This window comes from Halichoeres trimaculatus, unplaced genomic scaffold (assembly GCF_033239565.1).
Source record: "Halichoeres trimaculatus isolate MK-OKI-2021-1 unplaced genomic scaffold, fHalTri1.1 fHalTri1_scaffold_4, whole genome shotgun sequence".
Taxonomy (NCBI): domain Eukaryota; kingdom Metazoa; phylum Chordata; class Actinopteri; order Labriformes; family Labridae; genus Halichoeres; species Halichoeres trimaculatus.
Genome location: NW_027437182.1, coordinates 27354419 through 27374453, shown reverse-complemented (window position 1 = coordinate 27374453; position 20035 = coordinate 27354419). Strand labels below are relative to the sequence as shown.

At 39.6% G+C, this 20035-nt stretch overlaps 3 protein-coding genes across 5 annotated transcripts in view; all 3 read right to left on the bottom strand.

Annotated features, from left to right (window-relative positions):
* The window catches only part of cpamd8 (C3 and PZP like alpha-2-macroglobulin domain containing 8), a 47995-nt gene extending 44809 nt beyond the window's left edge, over positions 1 to 3186 (bottom strand). The window contains exons 1-2 of the mRNA XM_074668096.1: positions 2439 to 3186; positions 22 to 173 (exon numbers count right to left, since the gene is read on the bottom strand). Of these exons, the coding sequence (XP_074524197.1) occupies positions 22 to 173; positions 2439 to 2524 (238 nt within the window). The 5' untranslated portion in view covers positions 2525 to 3186. The remainder of the gene's footprint in view (positions 1 to 21; positions 174 to 2438) is intronic.
* A 150-nt stretch (positions 3187 to 3336) lies between these two features.
* Positions 3337 to 8943, bottom strand: sac3d1 (SAC3 domain containing 1). Its single transcript, XM_074668370.1, has 4 exons — positions 8833 to 8943; positions 6160 to 6574; positions 4451 to 4733; positions 3337 to 4226 (listed from the first exon to the last, which is right to left on the bottom strand). Exons 1-4 carry the CDS (start codon positions 8907 to 8909, stop codon positions 3760 to 3762), a joined length of 1242 nt encoding a protein of 413 aa, XP_074524471.1. The 5' UTR covers positions 8910 to 8943; the 3' UTR covers positions 3337 to 3759.
* A 263-nt stretch (positions 8944 to 9206) lies between these two features.
* haus8 (HAUS augmin like complex subunit 8) overlaps positions 9207 to 20035 on the bottom strand; it is a 39578-nt gene continuing 28749 nt past the window's right edge. For 2 of the 3 annotated variants that reach the window (XM_074668480.1, XM_074668479.1), the window contains 12 exons: positions 17368 to 17485; positions 15406 to 15506; positions 13526 to 13732; positions 13143 to 13207; positions 12631 to 12692; positions 11731 to 11857; positions 11410 to 11520; positions 11220 to 11323; positions 10904 to 11062; positions 10533 to 10674; positions 10011 to 10152; positions 9208 to 9730 (listed from right to left, as the gene is read on the bottom strand). In XM_074668480.1, coding sequence (XP_074524581.1) covers positions 9604 to 9730; positions 10011 to 10152; positions 10533 to 10674; positions 10904 to 11062; positions 11220 to 11323; positions 11410 to 11520; positions 11731 to 11857; positions 12631 to 12692; positions 13143 to 13207; positions 13526 to 13590 — 1104 coding nt within the window. In that variant the 5' untranslated portion in view covers positions 13591 to 13732; positions 15406 to 15506; positions 17368 to 17485 and the 3' untranslated portion in view covers positions 9208 to 9603. Of the gene's footprint in view, positions 9731 to 10010; positions 10153 to 10532; positions 10675 to 10903; positions 11063 to 11219; positions 11324 to 11409; positions 11521 to 11730; positions 11858 to 12630; positions 12693 to 13142; positions 13208 to 13525; positions 13733 to 15405; positions 15507 to 17367; positions 17486 to 20035 lie in introns of all 3 variants that reach the window. The other variant, XM_074668481.1, reaches the window with a different exon arrangement.

Here is a 20035-nt window from a genome sequence, read left to right as displayed (position 1 = left end):
AGATCAAGAATGTCTCCTCACCGAGCACTGAGCCGTGGCTGTGGGCGACCGCCTGCCCCTTCACTGCCAGCTGCACCTGGACGCGTGTTTCTGCTTTTGCATTGAAGATGGTTACGCTCACACTCTCCTCCACGCCTGCTCGGAACACAGAGGGGGCAGCGACCAGATAACCCCTGAGAGGTGAAGAGGGCGGAGGGAGGTGGGGAGGAGAAAGAGAAGAGCAGGGTGGGTGGAGGTCGATATTGACGTAATGAATATCAGAGAACACAGAGAGGAGAAAAAAGGAGTAGAAGTGGTGGATTTTGAGGTGGTAGCAGGAGATAAAGAGAGGTCAGAGAACAAATGCACATGACATAACCAAAGTGCATCACAGCTCTGCATGTGCCACAGCTGCTCTTATACACATTACTCTACACTGCTGCACACTATTACTGATGTGATGTGACTATGATTTTGTTTTGGAAGAGTTCATAAGGATGAACTTAGAGTGCACCCATACATCACTTACTGTTTCTCACTTTCTCCCTGAGCTGTACGCACATCTGCATACGCAGCAAGAGCACATACAAACAGGGACATTCCACATGGATTTGTGTGGCAGGATCAGGTTTAATTGCAATGGTTACCAGGGACACAGTACCTGTTGGCCAATGAGCTTTCCGCTCGAGTGTTCTCTTTGGGTGGTCCGGCACCTCTGACAGAACCTTGGCGTCTGTTTTGAAAAATAACGACCGAGATTCCACACAGTCACTCTGACATTTAATTGAGGGAAGGGGCCTGTCACTGAGGTCATAGAGCAAAGGTCATTCTTTGATGCTTATCAAAGGTCTGGAAAAAACGCCCAATTGAAGTTTTATTTGGATGAAAGAATGTATCTTCTGGTGCAGAGGGGATGTGTCTTCAGGTAGCAAAGAAAGAATAATGGGTGCTGTTGTTAGTCATGATAGGGTAGGACAGCATAGGCAGATTGCTAATGAGTCTGGTCCAAAGTTTTTGCCTGTTTCCAAGTTTTTTCTTGCTACTGATGCAAAGTGCCTGCTCATAGGTTCCTGTAAAACCTATACATAAAGAGTCATGAGATAAGTTTTGTTGTGGTTTGGAACTATATGAATAAAAATGGTTTGTATAGATTGATTGACGAAAGGGCTAAGTTTAATTTGCCCGCTTATTGATCGACTGATTGATTAGATTTGTCAGATTGCATTCATTTAAAAAAATATGAATCACATTCACTGCATCATTCCTGGCTCTCATTTCTGAGGCATATAGGCCTGCTTGCTCCCTGCAAACTTTACTGAAGATCACACAAGTTAGTAATGAGCAAAGCCCTGAGCACAAACCCAATTGCATGCCTGAGAGAAGGATCAGGTGGTTGGCATTACAGCACTACAGCATTTCAGCCGGAGGCAACTGCAGTTCCCGAGAGAGAAAGTCATGAGAAAATCCCCTGAAAAATAAGACTTCGGGAGAAGGAAGATAATACGAGGAAATTGACTTTGTGCGTTTGATCTACAGTGAGTTTAACCAGCTCTTGGATGAGCCTGGATCAGGTGGTGGAGACCATGCTTATTTCAGTCACATGGCTTGATGTACTCAAGTTCTCATTGCTTTTTTGGCCAACTTTTGTCCTCGGCTAAGAGCTGGTCAGAGCCTGAGGCGGATTAGTGTTTTCTTCTGTCAGTTCATTTTTAGTTCAGTCACATGGGTTTATGTTCTTATGCTTTTCCACCCTCAGCTCTCTTAACACTTAAGAAAAAAGATCTCACACACCATCTCAGGAAACTAAGAATGATTCCTTCAGCCTTGACTCCTGCAAGAATTGTTGACAACCCCTCACTATAATCACAACTGTCAGGTCAGGATTAAGCCCCCAAGCAGCTGACAGCAGTCTGACCGATGACACTAAAGAGCCAAAAGTCCATTTAACCTCTTTGCCTGAGTGTGGAGGGATAAACAGAATAAAATGTGTCATACAAACGCATTTACCTGAAATATCTATTATTATCTTACTCAGCATGAGAAAACCTCAGAAAAAACTGCACATCTTCCAGCCCATGGCCTTTCATAAAAAGATCAGATTAATCAAAATATCACTTTTGGTAACTGTTCTCAGGTCTAATGACTCTGAACCCCTGACAAAAGATGAAGGATGCTGCACACTTTACATGTATGTACCAACATTAAATATCAGATTCAAATTAAGCATCAAGAACAAGGAAAATAAGGATCATGCTGCATGTATTTAAGTTGAAAGTTAAAGTTAGAGATGTTACACATATGGGGTAATCACTGACTTTTCAACCGTATCAAAACTTTGTGGCTGAACTGGTACTTTCATAAAAAGCAGCTTCTGTTTGAGAGTATCGGAAGTGCTTGTTGTGGGTTTAAAGCATCGCACCAGCCCTCAAAGAAAACGCATGCAGCCGTATGCTACTTACTGTCTTTCTTGTGCATAAGTTCTGCTCACGTTGCAGATGAACAAAGTCCATGAAAGACTCAAAGCTGTCAAAGACAACCGCAACATTTTGGCCTCAGTAGCCAAGACAATGCTGGATATCGGTTCTCCCCTCTGGATGAGGTTGGATCTTCCAACTCAGCTGGAAAGTTAAATGAAACTTCAACAGTCTGTATCTACAGCTCACTAAGTCTATCTATCCATTGAGGTTAGTTAACGTGGTAGGTGTTACAGAGCTTCGTCCGGAGCCTAAGATCAACTTTGTAAAATCATCCCTCTTCGGCAAATCCAGTTCCAAGTAAACCGTGTGTTTTTTCTCCTCTCAGAGCCCAGAGTACACGGACAGTCCTCTCCCATGTGCCTTCACCCGCCCCGGTTCCGTTCTCTCATATTTCAGCATTACAAATTGAAAGCGTCCTCCCACTTCAGCGAGCAGAAATGTCACAGAAAAGCAATGTTTGACAAGTGAAATCCGTGAAACTCCCGTTTCCTCAAGTGTTCCTGGTGATCTCTTTCAAGTCTCCAGATCTGTTTTTCCGCTTCTGCAGCAGCGAATCAGGAGACGATCGGCGTCAGGCTCCGCTTCATTCACGTCAATACCTCCTCTCACTTCTGTGCAGCGAGAGCATGACTAACCCCAGTGTCTGGCTGAAACCATCATAAATTACCTGCACAGTTCACATACTTCTGGTTCAGTGTACATCTCGGAACGTCCCCCGATTCACTTACAGCATTTAACGCAGGAAACAGCTCAAGATCACCAAAGATGGGACTTTCAGACGCAGTTTAAAAGAAGAGAAAAACTTTTCAGGTTTATCTTCATTTAAATCTCTAATTTTTGCTCTTGTACGAGTACGGTTAAATTGCGTATAGATATCTGCTGCCCTCTTGTGGTTGATGAGCTAAAATGCAACAAAGGATGAAGGAAATTCGTCCTGGAAAAATAAAATTTATTGAAACGCTTCCCATGTACTGCACACAAGAGCATAAAACAACTCTCTCACATTTTCTGAAATCTTTCACCAAACATGGTCAAACCAGACATATTTTACATTATTAAAATAACTGGTATTATAAATGAAGCAAAAATAGCACACCCACAACTAAAATGGTAAGATTACAATTCATCTGGCATCTACCAAGCAGAGGATGGTTAAAACTGTAAGCTAATCCTTTCATGGTTGAAATACATGGGCATTCATCATCCAGCGCAAATCCAAGGAGTAGACAGCTGCACATAGACAGGTGTGTTACTGGGCATGACAGGAGTACATGTTTTATTCTTGGTAATTTAACATTTTGTCTCAATAGCAACCATGAACAATCCTCCCAACAGTGAGGTCTCTCTGTTTTTCAGCCACTATATCGAGATAAAGTTGGGAGCATAGTGTTTCTTGTTCTGGCTCAATAAAGGCAGCTTTAGAGAAAACCACTTGGTTGTCCTGGTTAACCTCCACTCCATATAACTGACAGAGCTGAGCAGCAAGCGACTTGTCTAACAACAAGAGCTGAGCCACTCTGTCGAGAGGAAAGCGACAGTTGCGGCTGCTGTGTCCGTGACTGTATAGAAGCAGCAGATCTCTACGACATGTCCTCAGATGACGGTGCAGAGCACAGCTCTGCAGAAAGTTCAACCTTTGTGACAATCGCAGAAGTCGTACGGGGTTTCTCTCCAAGAAAGCACGGTTGATGGAAAGAGCAAGGGTGATGGCAGGAGAGCTCCGCAGCTGCTTTGGGAGCTCCATGATGTGTTGAGTATAACAAGCAGAGCCTTGGAGAGATGAAGAAATTACAATTATAAATATTTTTAATCCAAGGAGATCTGTTGATAATCACAATGACACTCAACCACTAAGCTGAGATAGTGGTAGACAGTGAGTCTCAGGAACTTTTGGGTAATGACTTCATAGCAACTAAACATTGTGTGTACAAATATTCATCTATGACCAGCATGCCAGTACAGCAAAACAAACTTTCTATTACATAAAAACCCACCCAAGTTGTACAGTAGACCAAGAGCCTGGAGCTCCTCCTGGTTTGGAAGCGGCCCAGTTTCGGTTTTGTAGCAATCCAACAGCCAGCCCAGATACTCCTGGAGATGTGTGTCATTAATACGTGGGTCATAGAGCCTGAGGGGCTCACCACAGAGCCGGTAAGAAGAATATATCAGAAAACGCACGGTAGGCTCCAGGATAGCCACACACTCCATCCCAGATACTCTCTGGATGATCATGTCCTGTTTCACAGCACGCAGTCGATCGAAGACGAAGCTGTACACCTGAAGACAAGCAGCAACAGATTGCAAAATAAACATGACAATTAGAAGTGCATTTTATGCATTGATGGTTAGAACATTAACATTTATACATATATATATATGTTTGTTTATGTAAATGTAAAAGTCTGAGGCTTGTGTCAGTGCATTAAAGTGATACTCCGGGATGGAACAAGTTGGGTCCTATCACAAGGTTTAGGGCAGAAATTACCCCTACAGCAGTGTTTTTGTGCAGCAGAAGCCCAGGGCGCTCGCACTAAAAACCCCCTCCCTGCTCCTCTGCACTAAGACGGGGCCATATTTTACTGGACCAAAAACACAAATAAACTGACTCCCACCGAAAAAATCGGATATCGGTCTGTATTCACGCTTTATTCAGAGAATTTTCAGCACGATACTTTCGCACAAAAACACAGCTAAATAAGGCTCTAGTTCTCATCGTGTCTCTTCGTCCTGGCAGACTACCTGTGTTTGTTTATATCTGGCATGCCGTGCGCGGACTGATTCACTAAGCGGCAAGTGCCTCGTAGCCAGCTGTGGCTCTGCAGCGGAGGTAGCACCGTTTTACAACACGATGAGAACTAGAGCCTTATTTGGCGGTGTTTTTGTGTGAAAGTAACGTGCTGAAAATTCTCTAAACAAAGCGTGAATGCAGACCGATATCAGATTTTTTCGGTGGGAGTCGGTTTATTTGTGTTTTTGGTCAATTAAAAAATGGCCCCGTCTTAGTGCAGAGGAAACCGGCAGAGGAGCGGGGGGGGGGGTGTTTGGTGCGAGCGCTCTGGGCTTCTGCTGCACAAAAACACTGCTGTAGGGGTAATTTCTGCCCTAAACCTTGTGATAGGACCCAACTTGTTCCATCCCGAAGTATCACTTTAAGAGCCACCACAGGAAAGGGGCCACAACTCTCTAGATATCAAGCCAGTCCTGAATAGATACAAGATCAGAAGCATTTTCCTGCGCCAGGGACTAAGAGAACTTAACTGTTGCTCACTGATCCAAAGTCCTTTTTATGGATGAAGGAAAACATTGCAAGGTTTGGGTCCTTGTTTTAAATCTATATTAACAGAATAAAATGACTTAAATTATCTTGTAAGTCTATTTACACAGCACCCAACTTTTTGATTTGGAGTTGTAAACTAAAGGCACTGAATTTCTAATTTTCATGAGATATAAGTCTCAGTCATCAAAATTAAACTAAAATTATTTCCTTTTACCAGTGAAAAACAGTTCAAATATTTTTTTTAATGAATTTTTAAAAAGAAATGTTTTTACAATATTCCCATGCCTTGAGATGCACCCCCACGCAAAATTTATATGTGTGAGTGAACATTTCATTAGTGTCAAGTTTCTCTTGTGGAAGTCTAAATTTGAGCGTAATTTAAAACTAACTGATTTGGCAAAATCACAAAAATAGGCTACTACTCACCTCAGTCCAGGGCTGTAGATCTGGCGATGCAGCAACTTCATCAATGAGGTAACACACCGTTTTCATCAGCACAGCAGGTGGACGGAGGTCAGTGGGCTTTGTCGAGTCTTTCCCAGCAGCTGGTCTGGAGTACTCTTTGACAGCACGCAAAGGGTCTCCCTTTGGCCTCTTATCTCTTTCACTACCTGCCAACATCTCAAATCGATGCAGACGGTCTTGCGCCTCGCGATCCCGCAGCTCCCGAGCAGGACACATGGTCTGGCATGTCCCCCTTGGCACAGTTTCTTTAACGTGTCGATCAGGACTCTCATCCTCCTCCACGTCTCTCACGCCTGATCTGTACTGGTCTGGACAATCCTCTTCCTTCCTCGGTCTCCGTTCTCCTCTTGGTGCACCCCTCCTCTGAGAGTGAGAGCTGATGGGAGAAAGTTGAAAAAGTAGTATGTGGCCAGTACCACACCTGGGGTCTGTTTCACAAAGCAGTTTCAATAAACTCTGAGTCTACTTCTGAATTGTGTTGATCTACTTTCAGAAAGAAAACTCTGAGTTTTCGGTTTCAGAACAGCTGATTTGTGTCAGTTAGATCGGCTCAGAGTAGATTCACTTGGACTTAAGCCTGTGCAGCCCAACCATAAAAAGCCATCATCAATGGAGCCCCGATTCAGTGATACACCATGGCAACAGAGAGGAGAAGGGATGCATTTTTTTATCCCATTTCAACTAGAAATTTCAATATGCTCATATGAAGAGTCCGAGCATGTTATCAGAAAAAACAGAGCAACACAGCCGCTGCTGCAAGAAAGAGAGAGACAGCATGGGAGAACATTGCTGCTTGGGTCGATGCGTTAGTATAAATGTAGTCCTTTGCGATCACATTACAGCTGGTTAAATTGTTGCATATAAGTTTAATTTATTTAATATGGGTGTGATCTAGAGCTGCACGATTTGGGGAAAAGGTGCGATTTGCGATTAGGTGGACAATATTGCGATTGCGATTGTGCTTGCGATTTAATAAAAAAAGTTGTGTCATGATGAGTCTACAGGCTTGCTTGGTTATCATGGAGAAAAATCTGATTGCATGTGCTGACATTGCGATTGCGATTGCGATATCCTCTTTTGCGATTACATAATTGCGTGTGCTGACATTGCGATTGCGATTGCGATTGCGATTGCGATTGCGATAATCGTGCAGCCCTAGTGTGATCTTGCAGGAGTGAAGTGCTCATGGCAGCAACTAAGGATGAAATATGCGTTAGGAGCTGAAAGGATTTTGCTCTGACTTTAAGTTGCCAGGATTCTGTGGGATTTTAATTCTTTTGTCTCTTTTTTTCCTGGTATATCAGTGTTTTTGTTGATCGATCAAATATTTTTGGGTTTTGGGCATTTTTTTTCGTGTGGATCTATCTTATGTTTCCTTGTGGATTTAATAGCATTCTGCGTTATGTGCGTCAAGGACCAAAAACTGAGTCATAGACAATTTAAAATAGCTTAAAAAGGACACATAGATTATTTTCATTAGTCTGGGACTTTTATATAATTTTGAATTGAAAAAGACTGAGATTGGGGAATTATTTTGGATTTGTCATTACGCGTGGGGTGGGCAAGAGAATGATGAGTTATTGATTGAACAGGAAACATTATGCTTTAAACACAGTATCTGAGAGATTCATTGGCTGCTTTTGTAAACAAATTTATTTTGATTGATATACTTCTTACTGCCAAGGTTTTCTACCTTTCCTCAAAGTTCCCACTTGAGTGTTTTTTTTTAACACTGACTTAATAAAGACCCCTCATGGTGGGGGTACCATTTTTAACATGCTCCACATTGTAGAGTAAATATTAAGTGGCTGTTTGACGGCGTTGTGGTTTGATCCCAAAAATAATGCTGTCTTCACACACATATAAACAGCTTTCTCATCAATATCATATTTTGTTAAATAACTAAGCCCATTTAAACTAACACATGCTTCTGCTCAGCCAACAGAAAGAAAGGGGAAACCACAAAGACTGGTAAAAGCCATTTCATGGTGAGGTACACTTTTCTGCCCACTCTGTGTACAGTTGCTTTTCTTAAATCCTCAGCATCTCCAATATTATACAAAAAACTTCAGTTTACAAAGAATCAGTGCAAAACTCAATATCTGCTGGGAAGTGAGCGCATGACTGTGAGCAGTAATGTTGTAAATGTAAGAACTCTCAGGTTTGATTAACCTCCCATTTTGAAACCCAAAACCCAGAGTTTCTCCTATTTCAGAGTTAATAGACTCTGAGTTTTCATTAAACCTGCTTTGTGAAACAGACCTCTGACATACAGTACCAATAATAAAAAACACATTAGGTCTATCAATGTTGATTCAATTTGTCACTGCAGTTCACAGCGTTACTGTGTTCACCGTTCACTGTTATGATAACTTCACAAGTTACTTCCCAGTAATAAAAGCGGACAACTAGAGGTACATGGTATCTTTTGACAACAAACCAGCCAAATCTCAGAAGACAACCACAGAGCTAGCGTTAAGCTAGCTAGTGAAAATAGACCCGTATAACGTCTCTTCTTAAGAAAATAACATCAAATACGTAAATAAAGCTTTGAACAAAAGGGCCAAGACTTCATCAAGAGTCATAAATTTGCCGTAATGATAGATATATGTAAAATAAAGCCACTAAACTCACATGCGACGAGGTGCTCTCCACCGTTTCATTAGTTCTGCTTTCAAAACAGTAGCCGCCCGGCCTTCAATTCGCAGCATTGTCCAATTGCGTGATGCGTTTTCTCGGTTTCCCCTTACGTCATATCCGGTACCTGACTACGGTTTCAGTTCACCGTTGACATGTACATTTGTATATCACCAGGGTTAGGCGAGGGTATTTCATGTTCTTGTGTGCAGATTTCTCTTAAATTCCTTCAAAAAAAAAAAATTAAATAAACTTAAACCCCAAACCTATACTTTCTGTGTGCTTCAGTTCTCTTTTTATTAAGCACATTCTCATGAGAATCTTGCAGACTTCATGTTAACTGAATAACTAAAGAAACACAGGAAGACAGGAAAAAACCATTTTCTATTGAAATGTGGGTTCTTTTGTTTGAATTTTGCACAAATCTGTATAAAACAAAAAACAAACATTTTAGAAGTGAAGAGGTTTAATAAACTGTCAACATCAGTCTTATCAGGTCATTCGGAATATTTTCTGCATGTTTATCAAACATTTACAAAATGTCATTTATCCATTCCCTTTAGCAATCAGTTCACACATTGTGTTCTTTTTCGTTAACAAAATGCCAACCATGATTTCTCAGTTTACTTTATTGTTTGTTCCATAAAGAAATTAGACAGTACACTATACATTAGAACTAGACGCAAATATGACAATTACACATAACACCAAGGGAAAGTGGTGTATCCAAAGTGCATGCACGGTGTATTTCATGCTGTGCAAATTTTTTCATTGTTTAACACAGTAGAGCTCCTGGGTTCTTGCAGTCCCTAGTTGTTGTTCTTCTGTGGCCTGCTGGACCTGGATCGTATGGCGACAAACTAAAGATGACAGCTCCAGCAATTCTGAACATGTCCTGGAAAAACAGAGAAAGAAAATGTTTGAATACAGGATTCACTTGGTCAACTGAACACAACTGTTGAATACTTGCATTTTAGAGAACAAAGGAAATCATGTTTGAACCATATGAACACTAAAAGATAGTGCTCTATAGAAGAGTTTATTCACATAGTTATGAATAAACAGTAACAAAATAAACCTTTTTTTTTGAGGGACACATTCAAAAGCAGATGAAAAATTTTACAGTGTTATCAGTTTTACAAGCATCTAAACCTCTCATTGCAGTAAATGCATACCCAGACAACTGTTGACTTATATCCTTTGATGTCATTCTTAGGTCTTTAAGGCACTCCAGAGAAGCGCTGTTGTCCTTGTGATCTCCATCTGTGCACTCCAACAGTAACTTCTCACTCTCCTTAAGGCAGGCTTCAGCTTTTTCTAAAACAGGTGGATAAACACAAATTACAACATCATTTCATCTGTCAAGCAATTAAAAATCTGGAGCAAAATTTTAAAAACTAAATTCCTTCAGACAAGCCCCAGTCAATGGTTTTCTTACTGCTAACAGATATTTTAACAGTCATCTGACAAAGTAAATTTACATTATTCATACATTATTAGACACGAGATTGCTGCTTTTGTTTAGTTTGTGACAATCACGCTGATGTAGTAATGTGTTGGAGAAAGGTAGCATGACATAAAATCACGCAATTAATAAAATTTTAGAAGATATTGTTTAGTACCAACAGCTGAAGATGGATGATTACATTAACACAACATTTTAGTTTTTGTTTATTTGATAAATACTTTAAAACAACCTAGAAAGTCCTTTCTGTCGCCGTCGATGTAGAAGTTCTTGACAGGCAGCTCATGTCTGGTGGTGTCAACAGCTTGGGCAAAAGTGTTGTAGTCCTTTGTAAACTGCTTTGCAGCCTCTGCCACAGGGGTCAGTGCAGCAATCTATTGGGAAATATAACATTTATAGAATAAAATTTTTATACTGTAACTATGTCACAAACAAAAACCACAAGTGCATACAATTGTTCACATTTTTGAAAAATATCATAATATAAGAACTTAAACCTGCTGTCAATTCATTTTTTTTCTAAGCTTGTTACAAAGGCCATAAAATGGTATAAAACAATACATAACACCATACTAGCATAGGATATTACACAAGATTTCTGACCTGCAAATCCAGCAACTCATTCACAAGCCTCTCCTTGTCCATCAGGAGATACTGGTGCCTCTTCTCCTGGACCTCCCTTTGTAACGCCTCCACTTCTTCCATCTCCTGGAGAATTCGTGCCTCTGCCTCAACCTTGAGCTTTGCAGTATTGCTCTCCATCTTAAATCAGACATCAAAGACATGGAGCTGGATCATTCCCAACATGTTTCCTCCCTACATCAGAGTCTTTAAATTTAAAGATATGGCATACTGCTTTATCAAATCAACCACGATGAGGGGAGTGAGAGCACACATATTTCAATGTAAGACTACCCACCTTAGCAGTGAGGTAGGCCAGTAGGAATGTCTGCATCTCAACGAGCCTCTTCTCATTCTCTGGATTTCTCTCAGGTTCGACAGTGCCTTCACTAACTGTTTTCTCTACAAAGAAAGGTTTTAAAAAAACGTCAGAGAATACTTGTTTTTGAAAACAAGTTACAGAATGTGAGCTTGTTAAATCAGTTTACCTTTAATGACTGACATATCGAAATCTGGTAGAGAGCAGGGTATATCTGCAAAGGTGGACTGAAGAAGGCTTTTCCCCAGCAGTGATGGATTAGACTCACGTGACATAATTGCTGTAACAAGGGTAACATGAAGAATTTCATGGTTCTCTTTTGGACTGTGTTCTGTTATGAATGCACGATACAAAAAATCCTCTCCAAATAAACACAATGCTTGCAAAAACACAAAGCAGATGTCACATGATTAAAATTAGACCTTTAACCAGTTATCGTGAACAAATGTGTGAGCTGATTTTCATATTTATCAGAATTCAATGTACATACTTGTTGATAGAGCCTGTGGGGCCATTGAGCGTCTTGGTGGAGTGCCCACCCTTGGTTTGACACCACTGGGTTTAGGTGAAACAGGCCTCAGCGGTACAGTAACAGACTCATTTGTCAGGGAGTTACTCTGCAAAATTTTGTGAGGTACAAAGAAATATTTTATATATTATTAAAACTGTGAACAAAACAAAGAGCAAAATTTTGGAACAATTGGACAGCGCAGGAACAGTACTGAAAAGAACACTGAACAAGCAATCAAACATTTCAAAGTAGAGGTAGACCAATATATCGGGCCGATATTTGGACATTCGTCTCTATCGGCCATCGGCCATATTTTCTTTTAAAAAGCCGATTTTTGATCCGTTGTATAAAATGACGCAATTTTTGATCAGGCACAAAAAAGATGAGCACCTCAAACTTGTGGAACCACTTAGATACATTACATACTTTTGTTCAAATTATATTAATAAGTTAACATTTTTTTTTGACATTTTAAGAAGAGTGTGAATGTTTACTACTGCTTGTTTCATTGTGTGTTTACTCAGACAAAATATTTCATTGTTTTGAAAGCTGAATAAATGTTCAGAGGACTGGACACGACTTGTTGTAATTGATTTCTTTTAGTTGCTCAGAAATTGCTGCGTTTCACAAAAATGTGATAAATATATATTTATTTAACAATCGGCCTGAATATCAAATTGGAAAAATCGGCTATGCATATCGGCATCGGCTGCCCAAATTTGGAAAGCATCGGCATCGGCCCCCAAAAAACCCATATCGGTCGACCTCTATTTCAGAGCACTTTGACAGTGTGGATACCTACACTGCCATTGGTCAGAGTGTCTGATGCTTTAACATGTATGACAGAATTAGAAGAAAATATACAAAACAGAGCATTACCTTTGAAAGAGATGTCTTCTCAGCAGCTTGCATATATCTGGATTTGACAACGGTGCTACCTGCTGAAGATTGATGAAATGATAACACACACATGCAAATATGAGTGACTGATGAAGCTTTGTTTACATCAAATCAACAAATATTCCTATGTCCAAGTCCTTCAAACTTATATTAAAAAATACTAACTTGGGCCAAAAGATGCTAGTCAGTACTACATTTGCAGTATTTTTCCCTACTAAGACAGTTGTAAGTTACCAGATGGTAGGAAAAGTAGAATATGCAAGAGTTCAGACGTTTTGAAAATGTCCTTATGCCAAAGTTGTCAGAGTTTAAACATCTTTTAGATTGAAATGTCACTATTTGTCTATCATTAGGACACACTCTACAAAAGCACAAGGATAAGACAGATGAAAATTTCAGGCATAAATAAACAAGTGACAGCTCTACTTAAAATTAATAATATTCACGTCCACACACTGTTACGTGTTTACAGAAATTCTGCTGTTACTCACATTTAACACTTTTCTTTCCATTCCCACTGTTGTTGGCTTTGGAAGCAGTGGTTCCCGTTTTTGAGCTGTAATAAGGGTGAGAGTGAGAGGCTGCTGTATCTTATAGGATAAAACTAGAAATACCGTTAGCTAATTAAATATGATAGGAAAATAATTATTAAAAGTTTTGATATATTCTACTTATAAAATATATATCTACTTTATTCCGTTAGAGAGATTAGTTACAGCGAAAAACAGAAATATAACGTCATGTTAACTTAGCACTGAAGCATCGCTCGGTCTTTGAACGTTATATCGAATTCTCCTCCATTCAGTCCGTTCACGTTACTAATGGGAAATAGCAAGATGTAGTATATAGCAAGAAAGTGAACGAGTTAAAGTACCTTTTGATGTCGTTTGAGACATTTTTAAAACTACTTGGTGCTGTTGTTGCTCTTCTGGACGCCATGACGCTTTGAAGGGGCCCGCCTGTGCAACAATTTTGATGTCCGGTGGAAACCTCAGGACTTCGGTTCCGCGCTGGTTCCTGTGCTTCTGCGTTGGGTATTTTTGCAAGTGTTTACAACAACATGCCGATGTACTACCGCCACCTATCGGTACTTACACCCATTTGAAAAGTACAAAAAAAAAAAAAAGAAGAAATAAAGAACGAATACACAAACAAATTAATCAATATGAATTCATCAATAGATGAATTAATAAATGAACAAAGCTCCTCTTTAAAATTTGTTTAACAAAGATATTGGAAAAAAAAAAGTTGTAGCAATCATCAGTTGAATTTCTTCCCTAGAGTGTCACATAGTTTAGTTTCATGTTATTGTCTCTAGGTCTCATAGTCAGTTTTCTTGTCTCGGCCTCATATCTTTGAACAGCTATGTGACAACATATTCTTCTTCCGGGAAAAAAAAAAGTTTTCTATGGGATGGTTCCTTATTCTGAATGATGGACTATTTAATCTCGCATAACCCAAATACAGTCTTCTCTCCTGGTTTTCCAGGTACTCTATATCTCATCAGTCCAGAACCACCTTTCTGCTAACTCCCTCTCTACATCTTTTGCCACCTTTCCCTGATTTTCTGTCTAATAACGGTCTTGACTCCAGGTAACTGAATGGTATTTGTATTTCAAAGGTATTTCTCTTTGTGGGACACTTTGAAAATTTGTCTGCAGCTTCATTTCTTTTTATTTCTACGGGAGCTGATGTCAACATAAATGTAACCTATAATTTGAATACTGTAAATTATTTGCTTAATCCCCCATAAAATATCTGGTCTGTAATCTGGGTTGTTATTTCAGTACTCAATCCTAATGAACTGGGGTCATAGCATTAAAGATCTAAATAAATACAGAGTAGTTATTTTCTATATACATTTGTTTTTTTGTGATTTGAAGTCTAATTTTTCTTTGCTTACTTTTCCAAGCAGGTAACTCTGCTCCAAAGAGGAACTTTGTTTAAGTTTTTTTTTCTGGAATAAAAGGTAAAAAAAAACAACAACAACGACAACAAAAACATATTTTTTTTCTTTTAAGAAAGAAATCATATAACAAACAAAAAAACTATCCTGTTTTTACTGTTTACCATCCTGTCTGAGTGTAACAATTTTCTGCTGATAAAGATAAATTCATCAATTTGAAGAAATCAGTTTTTACCATTTACCATTTAATTTTTTTTTCTTTGCTTGTCCTTGCCTCAAAAGTTAAATACATACCTATTTTTCTTTTCAAGTGTTTTTAAAAGCTACAGTTCTTGAGGCAGCCACTAGGTGGATGTAGGGATCTTTCTTTCATTCTCTGTGTAAACACATTCATTGTACAATACAAACGGTCAGTACAGAATACATCAAAGATTGTCTCTCACATGTTTTAACCAAAGATTTACTTAACTGGCATTTATCTTAACATTTGTATTGTTTATCATTCATGCCCACATTAGTGTTTGAGGTTAGTTGGACTCATTTCCGCCCAATATGCATGATTGAAGGCCATGGACAGGTAATTATGTGACCACAGAGATAACTTAGAGAAGCATCACTGAAGTTTGGGGCACCCTGATTAAGTTGCATATCTGTGAAACACATTAACCTGAGCCGTAGTCTTCACAAACACAAACACCCCTACTGATATCTGTTTCATTCATGTGAATCTACCTGCAGGTGTATGCCACAGTCCCATGTGTATGGGTACGTACTGAGGATGTTCTTCTGCCTACAGATCACATACTGTGTGCATGAGTCTTAACAAACATAATGGGTGCTGATCCCACCTGTCTGAGCTGGACTTTGGCGGCAGGAAGGACAATGGGAAGAGAGTGGGTGTGGGACAGGGAGGTAAACACTTGTCTGCAACTTTGGTCCTCAGCCACTTCTGTAAACATGAATAAACAACAGGAGATAGTGACGATTAAAATACTTTTTCAAGAAGTAGGCTTCTATTGTGTCCAAATAAAGGCATACTTCCACTGCACTACAGAAGTGCATTTGCTGGATAGCATCATAGTAGCTTTATTCTGACCTTTCTGCTTTAATGAATTCTCTTGAAAAAGGTTGAACATTTTGGCACTCAAACAAACTCTCACAAATACATGCCTGTATCTATATGTGTGTGTGTGCCAAGCATGTGATGTGAGGGCGTCCTTTTATCAGCCCCAGTAAAGGCCGGGTCTTATCATTGCTCTCCTCTCTCCCCCTCAGAGTAATAAAGACTTGAGGCTGGCTGCTGTGTGTCTGCATGTTGGCTGTCCATCTCTCAGCACCAAGCAATGCCAGCACCAATAGCTGCTTTGAGGAAGACAACAAGTACAGAGGATGGTGGCGGTGATATGAGCAGTGTGGATTTTTTTTAGTTCAAATCAGTAATATTTGTTTGAAAATACGGCATGTTTATGGGTGAGGAACTTTAATTTTGCTCTTTCTCTAGATTAAAAGGAGAGAAGAAGAGATCCAGTGCATGGTGGTGTGATGGTGAAAAAGAGAGAAGTGCACGTTGAAAGACAGCAGAATAAGGACACCAGGAGACACTGAATGAAAGTCCTTGTCCTCTCTTTTGCGAGTCTCTCTGTTCCGAAACTCTGACGTCTTATGAAGTATTTCATCTATGTCACTGTGACCTCACTGATACTCTGCTTTGCCACTTGAAGGTAATTTTAGAGCCATTAGATTTTAAGATGAAACAGCTCTAATTTATGTTGTGAATGAAGTGAAAGGCGATTTGTCGTCAGCTCTTCTAACACATACATGTACACGTGATTACACACACAGACAACCGAACCATGCAGCCCACACACCAGCCCTTTTCCCCTTTGCGGTAAGCTGTTACTCATCACAGCCCAGTCTGCCAGTCTGGTCCACATAGCCTTCCAGGAATGCCTCAAATACACAGTGCCTCATGCAGTAGAGCCAACAGGCAGCATTTAGATAGATCTGAATTCAATCCTACTGCTCTATTCTGTTTCTGTTATGGTCCTGACATTTCAGATATGGTGGCAATAAGAAGCAATTTAACAGATTCATGTTCAAGAAATCATCCATTCTGGTTCACTGACAATTCACCAAATCAGCTTTGGTTGGTCTTTTCATTTATTTCAAGCAATCTTCATCAACAAAAGACGTTTCCTTCCCACCTGAGACAGAAGTCCCTGCCCTCCCTTGTGCGTATAGGTGTTTGATTTCCACTATTTGCTCTTGTCTGTGTGGCTCTTATCACAGGGGGGAGCCTTACCAGTGAATCAGTGGCTTGCAGTATTAAACAGTTAAGCTTCTCACTGTTGACTGACCACTTCACTTTGTGACAGGTCCAAAGGATGATGGCATTTCATAATGACAGTAACAGAAGCTTTAATGCACCAAATACATTATCAAGACAACACAAACAAAAAACACATCTTAAAGGAAGAGTATGACATTAAAGCGTTAGTTCTTCTCTGGAATGTACCATTTTGTTTGGCTATGTAATAAAACAGTTAAATTGATTTAATATTTGAACATCTTGAAAGAATCCAATATTTCCATATAATTACAAACTGTACATACAGTTCTTAAATAATACACTGTTAAAAAAAGGTCACAATCATTTTAACTTAATTTCTTTTCACTAGAAGTAGAGCTAAACAAATAATTGAAAGAACTTACTTTCATGAACAGCGACTATTCAAATGTTAATACATTACAACAAGCCCTTAAATGACACAGATACAGTGCTCTGTTCCAAAACACACACACAAACTTGCCTGTCCTGCTGCAAACATCCCAGAGGAGCAGTGCTGGTCATGTCTAAGTGAGTGTCAGGGTGGAGGGGCAGAGTATCAACACCTCAGCCTGCTGGATAAAACATCTAATTGATCCAACCTAAGCAAGAGAGAGCATAATAAAGTTATGATTACTATAAAAGGTAAAGAATTAAAGGTTACTGAGGTGAGATGTTGCAGTATCAGGAATAAATAGTGCACTTTTCTTTAACTGCCTGGCTAACACGAGCCACATGGGGAATGGCTTCCAGCAGATTCCGGGCCAATGCAGTGTTTTCTTACTGTACTATGTCAGTCTTGAACTTACATTTCATCATCCTGCTTTCTGCCTGCCTCGTTCATCTGTTGTCTCTTTTTTCCCCCATTATATCATAGCTTGATGCCAAAACAACAAAGCAATTTTAACTAACATCATGTAAACAAACATTTTTGCTCACTGTTACAGTTGAGTTGATGGTAAAATACAGTAAATGTGGATCAAAGCTTAAATAGTTGTCTCAGACAGTAACTTTGTTTGGATGAACTGCATGGTCTCTAAGCAGCACTGCAGACTCAATCAAATGACCTGAAGCCACTCCATCCATGTGTTGCTAACCTCTTAACTGTGTAATTACTGTGCTTATCTTCACAGGATGTGACCTTAGCTTGATGTTCACTCTTGTGGATGAACCTTACAGCATCCCTGGCTGCAGTGCTGGAGGCTGAGGGATTTCCTGATAGTCTCTTTGAGGTAGAGGGGTGTTAATTCAGGCAAAAAATTTAAGATGCATACCTCCTTAGTTACACTGTTGCAAATATTTTGTCCCTGATCACTGAAGACCCTTGCAGAAAGTTTTAGAATTTTGTCCAGTGTAGTTAGTAGCCAAGTGTTAACCTGGCTTTAAAATGGGGCAGAATTTTTCAACTGTTAAGTTTGAGATAACTAAATGATGATACTTCATTAGGTATTTAATCATACAGATTATTGTGGTATCTGAGGTAGATTTGAATGCAGTTTGCACTTTGGTTGATGTTTTGGTGTCCATGTGATCAGCATCGTCTATGTGAACATTCTGCAAAAGAGAGATGAGCACCATACAGCAAGCATGACAAGTCTGTGTGTGTGTGTGTGTGTGTGTGTGTGTGTGTGTGTGTGTGAGAACCATGTGCAGTGCTTTAGCAGGGCAGTGTAGCGTGCAGTGCAGGAGTGAGCAGAGGCGGCCCAGGCCAGGACATCCCCAGTACCCTGATAATCCCCACGTTTTCAGGAGCCCTGGCCCGTACTTGATGAGCTTGAGCAAGAAAAAGGTTTCGCTCTCTTGTGTGTTTCTCTCTGTCTCTTTCTCTCTCTCTCCATTTCCCTCTCTTTCTTTTTCTGTCTCTCACTCTTTCATTCCCTCTCTTTTTCTCATGCACCCCTACACCTCCCTGTCCCCTGGAGCCACTTTGCGAGTGAATGAATTTTAAGTGTTTACTTAGCAACTGCATGTCCCTCTGTATTTCTCAGGATTTCATCCAATGTAAGAAAAAAGCAAACTGCTGTGAGAGTAAAAAATGTTCTATAAATAGATAAAAATATGAATAACTGTATTTCTACAGTACATTCATTGACAAGTAGAGAGAAAAAAAACTCATAAAAGATATCATGACAAAACCCCAATACCAAACTAGAAAAGCACTCAGAGAGCACAGACCTCCACCAAGCAAATTGTGATTGTCACCAACACTTTAGTCCTACTATAATGTTATACTCCCTTTCAGCAGACTGTCTGATACAATTTGGTGTTAGTTGTAGGGTTGTACGATAATTTGTTTCCTGACAGTGTTGAAAATTATGATGACCCAGTACATATTTCATATTCTGGATCTTAGTATCCAGAATAGTGTCAGGATCTGGATCATACTTTTACACCTGTCAGAAATTATGGTGACTTTGTCTTGTATTGTTTTACAAAGCAATCCGACCATTTATGGTGGAGTTATATACACATATGGTGAAAACGGCCCTATCTCACAATGATAAAGAATCCTCCAAAATTAAACCTGTTCTTCCTAATCCCATTTTGAATATCTCCTGAAAATTTCATTTAGATCCGCTTGTTACTTTTTGAGTTATTTTGTTCAAAGACAAACAGTCAAACTCTCTCAAAACACAACCTCCTTGCCAGAGGTAAAAAAAAAAAAAAAAAAAAGTGAAAAAATGTTACGAGGCAGTATGAGAAGTAATATTAATTCAAACCTTATCTTTAACTAGTTATTCTGACAAGGCAACATATAAAATTAGAAAAATGAAAAAAAAGTAATTAGAAAAATATATGCTAATATTAAATTTGATGACAGCTACACATTTCAAAGAAGTTGGCAACAGCTTTTTTTTCACTATAAAGGTGTGGTGTCCTTGCAGTCACAAGCCCCTGGTCACTAAGAACAACAAGAAGAGCTGCATCCAGTGATATTAGTTTATTAGGCACAAGAAAGTCAAAATGTCTTTTTCAGTCTTGTCAGAAGCCATTCAAAGTTTTTCTCAAAAGCTTTAATGGCTCTTTATGACTCTCCAGTGTTTAGTCTTCAGTTTCTGATACTGTCTAGTGAACCAAGCCCCCAGGAGGAATCAGTGTGATATCAAGTTTGTAGTCATTAAAGCTACACAAATTAAAGGAGTGATTAAAGT